Source organism: Echinops telfairi, unplaced genomic scaffold (genome assembly GCF_000313985.2).
Source record: "Echinops telfairi isolate 266 unplaced genomic scaffold, ASM31398v2 ScPeMD7_70;HRSCAF=299, whole genome shotgun sequence".
NCBI classification, from domain to species: domain Eukaryota; kingdom Metazoa; phylum Chordata; class Mammalia; order Afrosoricida; family Tenrecidae; genus Echinops; species Echinops telfairi.
In genome coordinates this window covers 63782862-63796299 of record NW_022103968.1, presented here as the reverse complement: position 1 = coordinate 63796299, position 13438 = coordinate 63782862, and the positions used below count along the sequence as shown (strand labels likewise).

Below are 13438 nucleotides of genomic sequence, written 5' to 3'. Positions count from 1 at the left end.
TTTTAGGGGGTAACGTGAACGCAGTCCCCCACTACCACAAATTAGCTTCTTCACCGTCTTGTGGTGACCGGCGTCGGTTCCTCTGTGAACACAGACATGGTGGCGGGTGCTTAGTGGCGGGGGCATCCCTCACCCTGCTGTCTTGGCCTCCCTCCGAGAGCCAGGGCTGGCTGCAGACTTGCTATCCTGACTTCCCTGGCTCCCGGTTGAGGCGATTTCCCAGGGGACCGCCTGCTGTCCCCAGGATCACAGCTCCCCCTGCCGGGAGTCTGGGGGAGCGCTCCCTGGAGATGCAGAGGGCTCCCGGGGACCAGTCCAAGAACACTGTTATACGGGGTGGTGTCACGGCGACACTGGTCAGTTGGGCTGCTTGGCCAGTTGGTCGGTAGTTTGAAACCAGCAGCTCCATGGGGGAAAGACGGGGCCCTTGACTCGGCTCGGAAACCCGTAGGGGCAGTTCTACTCTGCTCCGTAGGGTCACCATGAGTCAGCATCGATCTGAGGGCAATGTGTGCCTTTTCTGCTTTTGAAGGGGTGTGTGTTACAAATGATGAGACTGAGACGCAGTGGCCTTCAGGGCATGCCAAGGTTACCCACTCTGGCATCCTACAAACAGTCGAGATTTCCTCGTTTGGGGACAGACTCATCCTCGCTTTCTGGCATAAGAAAGCTCCCTTTCTTGCTGGCATAAGAAACTCTCACGACAGGCATGTGAGAAGCATAAACCTAAACCCGAACCCAGCGCCACCCAGCTAATTCTGACTCATAGTCGCCCTCTACAGGGCTTCTGAATTATAAATCTTTATGGGAGCAGACGGCCACGTGTTTCTCGCTCAGAGTAGTTGGTGGATTTGAACTGCCAACCTCATAGTTAGCAGCCCAAACCCCCAACCCACAGAACTGTAAGGGCTCATTATAGCAAGGGCAGCGACTGCGTATTCCCTGACGGCGTTCCCATAACAGCAGGTACTGTTACTATACCCTTTTCACAGATGGAAACAGTGTGGTGCAGAGAGGTTGAACGAGGGGCTCCAGGTCTCACCGCTGGGAGGAGGTGAAGTTTTGGACCACACCATGTTGACCAGATGCCAAGGCCTATGTACTCAACCATGAGGCTTCCCAGCCTTCCTACGAGGGTTAACTTCCCGGACCCAGTCCCCCAGGGGTTCCCTGAATGGAAGGGGGATGGAACAGAAGCTGGGTTCAAGATGGAAGCCAGCCTCTGCTGGCCACAGGGCCTGGTCAAATGGAGAGAGTCCCACCTATGGGGCTGTCTGTGAAGAATGGGTGCCTGGGTTATACTCAAACGGACCTGCTTCCTGTTATAGAACTCTGGGGGCTTGAGGGCTGAGGATCTGGGACCCGATCCCCATAACATGTCAGGAGTTGCTCTCCAGCTCGCCTCCCATCATGGTCTTGCCTCCCTCTCTGTTTCTTTCTACCTTGAACCAACACAAGCCAGTTGCTGTCACGTGACGTAGGCTCATGGCAGCCCACGCAAGGGACCTGTGCTCCCAGGGGTTTCCCCGAAGCATCTCTGGGTGGATTCAGACGGCCACACTCCTGATCAGTTAGCAGCCAAGTGCGAACCATCTGACCACCAGGAGTTCCCTGTTTCTTCTCTGACCTTCCTTACATCCCTGCGGTGCCTCCCCTCTCTAAATCCACTTTCCCTTTAACCCCCAGCCCAAGCCTTCCTTCCTCTGGGATGCCTTCCCAGACGACCGCACCCATTCCTCATCTCTCACAGGACTGGCTCCCCAGGCGGGCAGGCCAGGCTTTACAGGGGCCCTTGCTGCCGCCCACCTGTTGGTTGGCAGGAGTGAGGTGAGGGAGGCTGAGGGCAGGATCTGGAGCCGGGAGAGCGACACTCACCTGGTAGACAGAGACCCCTGCAGGGGTGCCCTCCAGCACCTCAGCCACAAACGGCAGATTCTGAAAGGTGGGGTCATTGTCATTGAGGTCCAGGAGGTTCACAAACACTGTGGCACTGCTGGTGGCTCTGAGAGGGGGCCTGCCACCTGCAGGGCGCGGGGCATGGACGTGAGGTCAGAGGGGGCAAGAGGAAGAGGGACGGGCAGAGGGAAAAGGGGGGAAGGGAGGCGGATTCAGAGACCGCCCCCGTCCCATGTTCCCATCCAGGTAGCCCCTCCAGGAAGCAGCCAAGGCCTCAAATCCCCCCCAGATCCCTGTATGCCGCCCCCCACTCCCCCAGTGTGCTTTGTGGGGAGGGAGGGTTCACAACTGGGAAGTGTGTGTTCTACCACCCCTGAATAGGCCCCAAGATCCCAGGGGACACATCGCAAGCATTTGAGGAAATCCCCAGGCCCCTTAGTATTGGGGCTCCGGCCCAAGGTGCGGGGGGCCAGCGGGGAGCGAGGGCACGTACAGTCGGTGACGGACACGACGATCTTGCGCATCAGCTCTGCTTCGACGGGGTCGGGGTTCTCCCGGTCCAGCATGACGTGGGTGGTGCGGATCTTGCCCGTGGTGCTGTTGAGGCTGTAGAACTTGTTGGGTGGTTGGATGCTGTATACCAGGGTGCCGTTCTCGCCCAGGTCTGGGTCCACAGCCACCACCTGCCAAGGGGAGAGCAGGGGGCAGACCACCTTCATTGAGAGGAAGAGGTGGGCCTCGGGTCACATGGGGGTGGTGGGTGCCCCTGGGGGAGGCTGGCCCGGCTAGGAAAGTCTCTGTGTCCAAGGTTTCCTGCTTGGGGTTACCTGAGCTCATACCCCTGGCACCTGGCACCTGTGTTTCCCACCTCCCTTCCTGCCCTCTGAACTTTATCCTGTGCCTTTGATCTCGTAGGAACGATAGCCTCTTCAGGCTCACCTTATAGGCTTCTCTATTGTTGGGTTAAAAGTGAGCTACTGGGCAAATTCTAGTCTTTAAGGTGCATAGGGGCCAGTCTGGTGGGGGATGGAGCACATGAATTTACTTCTGGTTCCTAATGTTATCTCATGGGCCAATGTGTCTTGTGCCAGTGCCTGGCTGGTTCGTCTTTTGTGGCTGTATCATGGGCGTTGAGATTAGGAATCAGAAGGCTTCTTGCTTTGTTCTTTCGTGGTAGTGACTTTCTTACCTGGGGTCTCTTTCCTTTCCTTTCCTACCACTTTTAAGAAAGATGATGGCATTTGGATCAGGATTACACTATATCTGCAGACCACGTTGGGTAGTATTGACACTTCCACAACATGAAGTCCTCCAATCCAAGAGCATGGTCTATTTTTCCATCTCTGTAGCTCTCTTGTAGTAGTGCATTATCGTTTTCTTTGTAAAGAGCTTCTGTCTCTGGTTAGATTTATCCCTAGGTAGCTTTGGGGTGGCTATTGTAAATGATATTGTTTTCCAAATTTCCTTTGTGCAGTTCTCTTTCTTGGGGTACAGGGCTCTGACTGATTTTTGTATATCGAGTTTGTATCCTATGTTGCTGAATCACTTTATTAGCTCCAGCCTTTTTTAACCGAGTCTCTGAGATTGTTTTCTTATCCTGCATCAGAACACATCTCCTTCAAATGAAGATAGTTTTACTTTTATTTTCCCATCAGGCCTTCATGCTCTGATTAGGACTTCTGGTGTAATATTAAATAGGAATGGAGACAAAGGGCACTGTATTTGAAAGGGAATGTTTCCAGTCTCTCCCCCTTAATAAGAATGTAGGCCATTGGTTTAATGTATTTGCCCTTAGTTATGTTGAGGAATCGCCTGTGTATTCCGATTTATCCAGCATTTTTATAGTATTGACTGATAGGATCATGCGTCTCTTTCCTTTGTTTTATTTATGTGGCACATTGTTGTTTTTCGAACATTAAATTACCTTCGCAAAATCAATATCAATCCCACTTGTTCATGCTGGATTATTTTTTGATCTGTTGTTGGATAGTATTGCCTAGAATTTTTGCATTTATGTTCATGCAGGAAGAATATTGGTGCACACGTTTTCCTTCTTAGAAGTGTCTTTGCCTGGGGCTGGCATTGGGGTTTTATTTGCTTCACAGAATGAATCTGGAAGTGCCCTTGTCTCCCTGGTGGAGCGAACTGCTGCCAGCTCGTTCGAAGGGTGTTTGGTAGACTCTTCTGGGCAAGCTGGCTAGGCCTGGACTGTCTTCTTCTTGGGAGTTTTCTCGTGATGGAGCAGCTTACATCATCTAACTCAGATTTGGTAGTTTGGGTAGGTAATGTGCTCCTAGACATCTGCCCCCCCCAAAAAAAAAATTATTGTGGTACAGTTCTTCATATGGTTCTGTTATTGTTCTTTTTATTTTAGCTAGTCCTGTGTGGCACCACTTATTTCATTTACTTAAAAGAAAGCCTCACATATTTATAAATCAAGATCTTAATGTGGAGGCACACAAAAAAAAGGAAGAACACAGAAGTTTTCTAACATAGGTTCAATGGATCCGGTTGTGATAAAAATGTCAACTTGCGATGGTAGAATGGCAGTGAACTTGAGGTGGCAGGATGGGAGTGAACTTGCGGAGGCAGAATGGCAGTGAACTTGCGGAGGTAGAATGGCAGTGAACTTGCGGAGGCAGGATGGCAGTGAACTTGCGGAGGTAGAATGGCAGTGAACTTGCGGAGGCAGGATGGCAGTGAACCTCGGTGAATTGGAGGTGCTAGCCCAGCTGGACTCTTCCTCAATGTCTCCTCTTGGAGTTGTCCACCTGACTTCATTACCAATTTTCATTCCGATTCACTGGGGAATTGGATGATTCTGCTTTTACGTCTTGGCCGGGAGTCTCTTGACCCTGACAGTCGTGAGAAGACAAGGTGAGGGTGACGGGGCAGAAGGAGCCCCTCATTTCTTATTCATGCAGTGGCACTCTCTTTTTCTTGCGTTTTGTTCAGATTCCCAGTAGTTTGTCAAAGTACCAGCTCTTCCATTTCTAATCTTGTCGATGCTGTTGGCTTCCTTTATTCTGCTCACATCTTGACTATTTCCCTTATTCTGGTGACTGTGTTGTTGCTGTCCAGGGCCCTAAGTCAGTTCCAGCCCACAGTGACCCCATGCACTGCCTGGTCCTGCACCATCCTCACGATTGTTCTACACCTGAGCCCATGGCTGCGGCCAGTGTCCATCCATCTCCTTGAGCACCTTCCTCTCTTCCGCTGCCCCTCCACTTTACCCAGCATGGTGGCCTTCCCCAGGGCGACTGCAGGCTTCCCCACCCTTCCTGTTCTGTTTCTGACTGTTGGAGATGTTGGGTGAAGGTACTGATCTTGATTTTTCTTTTTCAATGTGTGCTTTTATTGCTAAGTTGTCCTTTGAACGCAGCTTTTGCTGTGTCTCAAAGACTTTGGTATGCTGTGTTTTTATTCATGTCTGATTCAAGGAATTTAAAATTTTCTTCTATTACCCGGCAGTTTTTAAGCAGGGTGATATTCAGTTTTCACGTATTTGATTTTTCCTGCTTGATCTTTCTGTTGCTGATAGTTACCTTTATAGCATGTGGCCCGAGAAGATGCTTGGTAGAATTTTGATGTTTTTAAAATGACATGTTTGAGGCATGCTTTGTGGCCTCACAGAGACCCTGGGAGAGAATGCTCGTGTGCTGTTAGGTGGATAGTCCGTATACGTTTATGGTCTAGATGGCCAATCGCACTGCTTAGACCTTCTGCACCGCCATTGAGTTTCTTTCTAGCAGTTCTGTCCCCCTCAAAAGTGCTGTATTACAGTCTCTTACTCCTATTATTGAGTTGTCCCTTGATCCTGCTAGTTCTGCTAAGGTTTGATTTATATACTTTAGGGCTCAGTAGCTATGTGGCTATTTACTAATTTACGTCCTGTTTTATTGACGTTTGAATCGTTATAGACTGTCCTTCCTCCCTTGTCTCTTTCATTGGTCTTGGTCTTCAAGTCCATTTTAGCAGAAATTAATACAGCCACTCCTGCTATTCTTTGATTGATATAGACATATAACTTATATATTCCAATCTTTTGGTTTTTAACTTATTTTTGACTTTGTGGCTAAGGCATGTCTCTTGTAAACAGCCTATTGATAGGTCATGTTTTCATAGTCGTTCTGCTGCTCCATGTATTTTGATTGGTACATTTAATTCATTTATGTTCAGCGTAATTATCAATGGGCATGAATTTGCCACTATCAATTTGCTCTGTGTGTGTGTGTGTGTTTGAAGGCTTTGTTATTCCATGTATTGTTCTGTGCTGAGTTAATTGTGCTTATGGATTTTCTTATCAGGTTTTTTGTTTCTTTGTTTGCTTTTTGCTGTTGTATCAGTGTTTATTGACGCTTTAAGATTTTCTTCTTTTTAAAAGTTTTGGTGAGGTTTACTCATGCTCTTTTTAACTACCCTGTAATTTATCATTGTTTTTCTAAGTTTAAAGCAGTCTGCTGTATCTTGGTTGCATCTTGACTTCCTTTTCAGCTGGAAGGTCTGTAACGACACCGTTTCTCCTTTTTACTTTGTGGTTGTCATCCTGTACAAATCGTCACATCTGGTTCCCTATTTTCATTCTGCAGGTTGATTTTGCTTTTGATACTTCTGCGTTGGGGCTGATTTCTGGGTGATGTCGTCGCGTGCTGTACTCTGGGGTCCTTGTCTCTCTGGGTTGGTTCTCTGTCGGCAGGGCTCCCTTCAGGACTTCTTGTAAGGCTGACTTGGTTCTGACAAGTTGCCTTAATTTCTGTTCACGTGAAACTCCCAATCTCACTAATTTTCCCATTGTAATGGATGGATATGCATTGGTGCATATGTAATTCTTGGTTGGCAATTGTTTTTTAATTTCAGTGTTTTATATATGCTACCTCATTGCTTTCTTGCCTGTAAAGTTTCTACTGAGAAAAAGGACGTTGTTATTTATATTGGCTCTCCTGTGCAGGTAACTGCCTTTGTCTTCAGGTACTCTCAGATTCTTTCTTTAATTTGGAAAGTTTGGTTGTGATATCTCTTGGTGATTTTCTTTCGCTGATCAATCATTGGAGTTCACTGAGCTTTCTGAAGGCATATTTTCATCCAACATTTTTCTTGGTGCTTTATTTGTGCTCATACACACACACATGCACCTGTGTGTGTGTGTGTGTGTTTTCCTGCTCTGGAACTCTAAGACTAGGTGGCATATTTCTCTTGATGGTGTCCCATATAAACCTCATGCTTTTCTGTTTAAAAAAATGTCCCCGATTGATTCTCTAAGAGACTAATACTAAGAAATCTGTTCTCAATGTAGTGAGTTCCACCCGCTCAATTCTGCTCCTTTGCCCATTCAATGCAGTGTTTACTTCTGAAGTTTCAGTATCAGCCTTCTTGGTGTCTGTTTGTTTTCTGTTGTATGGTTTCCAGTGTTCCCTCTATATTGTCTTTGTTCTTCTATTGTTTTGCTGAACTCTTCCAGAGTTTGGTCTGTGCTTTCCTTAAGTTTGTCTATGGTTTTCTTGGCATTGTCTTCATATCCTTTGATCTCCTTTCAGTCTGTTGACAGGTTCCAAGAAGAATTATTTTGAATTCTTTACCAGGTAGTTCCATTGGTAGCTCTTGCTTGAGCCATCCTGCTCTGGTTTGGTGTATGTGCAATCAAAGCGTCTGCAGAAAAGCCCATGACCACTTAGTTCTATTGCTTTTCATGAGTCTTATGAAGCCCCATCAGACAGCCGGGTATCAGAGTCGGTAGTTTGGCAGCACTGGGGCATCCCCCCTCCATCTCTAGGTTAAGTTGATAGCAGGTGGGAGTGTGGGCACAAGTCTCTACAAGTCTTGTAGAGAATCTTAGGAGGTCTGAATGGTGTGGAGTGCCATCTGTCCAGTGTAGGTGGTTGGCATGTGCCCAGTGGATGGGCTCTCGGGCATGGTGGGTATGGCTTGGTAGGCTCACTGGTTTCTGACAAAGGTGAGAAGACAAAGAAGGGGGAGGGGAGAGGGAAGAACTATGAAGAAATGAAAAAGAAAAAAAAAAGGGGCACAGCCCAGGCAGGAAGGGAGGAGAGCTCCCACTGGTTATTGGGCAAGTGGGGTTAGGGGCTCCATATCGTGTCACAGGGGCGGGGGGGAGGGGGGAGGAGGGGTGATACAGAGGAAGATGACACCTCTCCGCTGCCAAGCACCATGCTTGTGGGTATTGGTGTGGTCCTGGACAAGAGGAGCTCGTTCCTATTGGAATTTCAACACTGCTTGTAATAATTCAATACGGCGGTGCTGTGCCAACCAGGCCAACTGGCCATTCATGGCTGGGCATCCCTCCTTAATTGATGTTTCTCTTCCGGCTCTTCTCACCGCTATTTGAACAACTTCCTCTGAAGCTCTGGGTTTCGGGACGGTCACTCAGGTCTGTTTCACTTGGTTTCTTGAGTCTTTGTTGCAGAAGGTCTGAGGGGATGCCATCCCTGTCTCTGGCCCCTTGAGATTCCATGCTAGTGACCACCAGGCACCACTCGTTGCACGTCTCTGTGCCCTTCCTCGCCAGGTGTGCCAGAGTTTTTGGGAGGGCCCCCAGAAGAACCATGACCAGGGGGCCCACATCTTTGGTTGAGCTTTTAAAAGTGCTATTTTAAAAAATTTCAATCATTTTATTGTTATTGTAATCCATATAGACACCCATTGCATGAAGCACATTTGTACATTTGTTGGCCCCATCATTCTCAAAACATTTGTTTTCCACTTGGGCTCTTGGAATCAGCTCCTCATTTTTTTCTCTTCCCTCCCCACTAGCCCCTCCCTCATGAACCTTGATAGGTTATAAATTATTATTATTATCATATCTTACACTGCCCAACATTAGAAGTGCTATTTTATTGCGATAAAAATGTACCAAATATACGAGTGGACTTCACAAAGTCCATGGGATAATTCCATTTTCTTCCATTTCCATTTTTCATAGACTTTTTGAAGCCCCTCACAGAGAAGCCCTGCTGGGGTCGTAGTTCCGCATTGGGCTGCGATCTGCAAGGTCATCCATTTGAAACAACCAGCCACTTAGCAGGAGAAAGATGGGGATGCCCTATGCTTGTAAACAGGTACAGCCTCGGAAACCCACAGGGCCAGTTCTACCCTGCCCTCTGGGGTCCTGAGTTGGCCAGGATGATGGCTGTGCGTGGTTACAGAATTTGCGGTTGTGCCCGTCTTTAAGCACACACTCAGTGACATTCATTGCACGCCCACTGTTGGGTAACCACACACAGACACACACCGAGGAGCCTGCTGCTGTTGAACAGATTCCAACTCATTGCCACCCAGTGGTTCAGGGCGGAGCTGTGCCCCATGGGGCTTTCTGCGGCTGCGATCCTGCTGATGTTGAGTGCCTGGCCTCTCTTCTGTCGGACACTGGGGGGTGTGGGGGGTGGAGCCAGGTGGCAGCTGAGCTCAGACGTTTGTGTTCCCCAGGGCCCCGTGGGGCCACTGTCTAGTTCCTCAACGCGGTCACCTCTTCAGACAGAAACTCTGTACCCATTATGCAAGAACCCCATGCCTCGTCCCCCAGCCTCTGGTAACCTCTCATCTACTTTCTATCTCTAGGACTTTGCCAGTTCCGGATGTTTTGTATAAGTGGATTCACACCGTATGTGTCTCTCTGTACCTGGCGTGTTTCACCGAGCACACGGGTGTTTAGCACACATCGGGACTCGTCATGATCGAATCACGGCCCACGTGTGCATGCCCCACATCTTGTCCATCCATTAGCTCTGGATGTACGCTTGGGGTATTTCCCTCTTTGGCTATTGTAAAGAGTGTGAGGATAATTATCGGTGCACACGTGTTTGCTTGATTCCCTGCTTCAAGTTCTTTGATCTACCTACTCACCTACCTACCTACCTACCTATCAAGGATAAGGGGCCAGGGCTGAGGTCAATAGCCATATCTAGTCCTTTGGGAGTGGACTTGCTGGGTCCTGGTTGAGGACCTACCACAATGTTGCCACGGAGGCCACACGTCTGACACTCATAGGAGCTGTTCACGTGGGTCCCGTTTTCTCTACAGCCTCATTCCCCACTATTCTTTGGTAGGGCTTTAAACCCTGGGCTTTGGAAGCCGGGTTCCTTGTGCTCAACGGCCTCTTCCTTCCTTTGGAGCTTTTGATGGTAAGTTGATTTGCAAAAGAAGATCAGGCTTCTGTGACAAGGATGGCCAGGCACGGGAGGGTGCTCACGACTGCGACCTGGTTTGAAAGGTAGGTGGGTCCCAGGGAGTTGGGGCAGGTACAGGGTGGTTCAGGGAGGGAGATGGGCGAACCTCTTTGGGAAGAGAAAGTGTCTCAGACCTGGGGGCCCAGAAACCCTGGCCCCTCTAGCTCTCCAGCCCACGGCCCACTGCCCTGGTTCACCACTCATCGTGCTGGGCGCTGTCCCAGACACTGTGAAGCCAGCAGGCGAACAGAAGGCAAAGGCCCTGGGAATGCCTCAGTCTCGCTAAGGGCTCCTGTGCCCACCAACTTTCCTCTCACCACCTCCCTGCCCGCCTATCCTGGGGTGGGGGTGGGGGCGGGGGAGAGCCCAGCTCCTAGAGGCCAGGGCCAGACTCAAGGTCACAGAGCGCCATCCTGGGGCCCCCTCAGCTGTCCCCGTGCCTGCACCCTGTGCTGCAGACGCCGCTGTGGCATCAGGGGTGGCCAAGATCAATGGGAGGGGTGACCGCAGTCCCCGGGGTTGTGCCAGGACAGTATCATTCTTAACTCCAGGGCACTCAGCGCTGGGTGTCAGCTCCTTCATCTTACTTGGCGTGGGGCCTTTTGTGCTTTGGCAGCAGAATCTGTCCCTCTCTGGCTTCATCCCCAGCTGGAGGTGTCTCTGGGGCCACCAGACCAGAACAGATCGATGGGCTGCCCTGGCCAAGGACTCCCATCTGCCCCTGGGCCCCAGCACGGTCAAGGAGAGGCTGATTCAGGCTGGAACCCTGAGCCCTCCAGCCCTCTCTGGCCTGGGGGGGTGGGGAGGGAGGCTTCCTGCACCCTGTCTGGCCCACCCCACACCAGGAACCCTTGCTGTGCTACAGACTGTTGCCTCAGTTTCCCCGACTTCCACAAAGGGGGCCCAGTCCCTCCTGTTTGGAAAAGCAGGGGCAGGGTTCCAAAGAGCTCAGGGCATAATTCCAGCGCAGCCTTCTGCAGAGGACCAGGAGACCTGCACCCCTCGGATTTCAAGGGCACCTCTTCCCACAGTTAGAGGAGAGATCCGGCCCCTGTTTTCTGGCTGCGGAGCTGGGGGACCGAGCAGGTGGATGCCCGGTCCAAGGCCAGCAGCCTGCTGCGGAGCGTGCGTGCTGCCATCAACCCTGCTCTCTGTGGCCTCTCCCTACCCGCTAGGCCAGAGGGCACCCTGGCTGGGGTGGCGTGGAGGGCAGGGCTGAGTGCTGGCCAGGCTGAGGTGGGGACACAGAGAGGCCAGTGATTTGGGGCTCTCCCTCGTTAGTTTCCATTGCATTCGCGTCATTTTTCTCTGGGCCTGACTGTGTGTGTGTGTGTGTGTGTGTGTGTGTGTCACTGTCTCCCTCCCGCCTCTCCCTCATTTTGCTGGGGGGCTCTGAGAGGCTCTCAATCAATGCCCCCTAGCCCCGTCCTTGGAGGAGGCTGCCGGAGCTGGGAGGGAAAGGTGGACCCAAAGCTCACTTGCAAACAGAACCTGCCCGACACGCAGCACAGGCCTGGGGATGGGTGTGTTGGGGGTGGGTGGGGAGCAAATGCCCAGGTCTCTACCCCACAAATGCCCACTGCCACCCCACCCCCTCACTGCCATCGAGTCGGTGCCGACTCACCGCGACCCTGGAGGGCAGGGCGGTACGGCCGGTGGGTTTCCAAGATGTCACTCTTTAGGGTGTGGGAAGCCTCGGGTGTCTCCTGTGGAGAGGCTGCCTGGTGGTTTCAAACTGCTGACCTGTGGTGAGCAGCCCAGCTCCCTTGGTCTTTATGGGCGTCAGGGCCTGAGATTCCAAGGGGCTGGGGCCACCTTGGAGCATCCCCGGGACCTCCTGTAGGCACCTCTTGATAAGGAAGACAACCCTGACCTGGTGTCGCCACGGGAGGGCGTGCGGGTCAGATGGGGACAGGAGGGAAGGGTCAGACATCCCCGCTAAACAAATCCCTCACCAACACCCATTCACAAATCTTGGGAGCGTCTGCAGTGTGCCTGGCATGGTGCCAAGTGAAGGGCTCCTCAGTGAACAGGGCGGGGTAGGGGTGTGTGTGTGTGGTGGGGTGCAGGCTGAGGACCATGCCGACCACCAAAATACAAAGCCCAACTCACTGCCGCTGAGCCAGCTGTTAACGCATCTGAAACCAAGCCCACTGCCACCGAGGCCGTGCCGTCTCATGCCCCACAGGACGGGGAGAACTGCCCGGGGTGTTTCTGAGACCGTAACTCTTTATAGGAGTAGAGAGCCTCATCTTTCTCCTGCAGAGCAGCTGGTGGTTTCGAACCGCGCATCTTGTAGCAGCTCAGTGTGCAAGCAATGCTGCTGCCAGGGCCCCTTACCGCACAGGGACCCAGGCAGGACGCCCAGGGCTGTAAGTCTCTGGGGGCAGCCAGCTTCCTCTCTCCAGCAGCCGCTCCCTTGGGGTCCCTGACCTTGCAGTCAGCAGCCGGACACTCACACGGTGCCACCAGGGCTCCTGGATGCCATGGCTATCAGTCACTAGCCACCCACCATGTGTCATGGTATGCGTAGATTATAATCCTGCCAGGTGGGTGCTCTCATTAAGGTTGGCGCACTGGGAGGCAGGCTCCTGGCCCGCCGGCTATACCTGCTCATGGCTTAGAAGGACATAAGGAAGGGAGGTGATTTGGGGAGACTGCTGGCACCAGAGAGCCCTGTGCCCAAGGCCAGGTGCAGCCCCAGCCAGCAGGTGTACTTGTGCCCCATGGGCTGACCCTTCCAGGATGGTGCTCTATGCAAGGCCATCGTGTCAGGTGAGCAGGGAGCCTGACAGGTGTTCAGAATGGGCACCCTGCTTGGCAGCTCTTGGGACCGAGGGTCCACCAGGTGGCAGCAGATAGCGCTGCTCAGGTCCAGCGCCTTGGAGAGATCCTGGGAATGGCCTGGGCTGTGGCGTCCAACCTGGCTGGGTGGGGGCTTCGGAACATCAAAGTCTCTCTGTCACCCATTCTGCTCGGATCTCTGTGAGGGGAGTCTGGGACGAGGAACTTCTTCGCGCTTAGACACAAGGATGGGAGGCAGGGCTCTCTCCCTTCTAGGTCAACCACATTCCCACCTGCATCTGGGAGGACCTGGACATTCCTGGGCATGCCGGATGGGGGGCAGGGGTGAGGCTGGGCATTGCAGGACATGGTTGCTTGGGCTCAGGTGGGGCCAGCTTCCTGGAGAGCTCTCTCCCTGCCATCTTCCCCCCACCCCACAGGGTGCTGCGTCTGGGCCACCATCAGGGGCCCTGCAGAGCCAGCAGAGGCGTAAGGGCCAGGCTGGGTGTTCTCCAAGCCCTTGTCTCCAAGACAGACCTGGGGCCCTGGGACACTACTTGCTCTGGGGATGTTGGGCA

The 13438-nt window shown here is 52.0% G+C and overlaps 1 protein-coding gene across 1 annotated transcript in view; it reads right to left on the bottom strand.

Moving 5' to 3' along the window:
- Positions 1 to 13438, bottom strand: part of LOC123521851 (cadherin-23-like) — a 48543-nt gene that overhangs the window by 17505 nt on the left and 17600 nt on the right. Inside the window, exons 7-8 of the mRNA XM_045291691.1 lie at positions 2390 to 2579; positions 1876 to 2021 (exon numbers count right to left, since the gene is read on the bottom strand). Of these exons, the coding sequence (XP_045147626.1) occupies positions 1876 to 2021; positions 2390 to 2579 (336 nt within the window). The remainder of the gene's footprint in view (positions 1 to 1875; positions 2022 to 2389; positions 2580 to 13438) is intronic.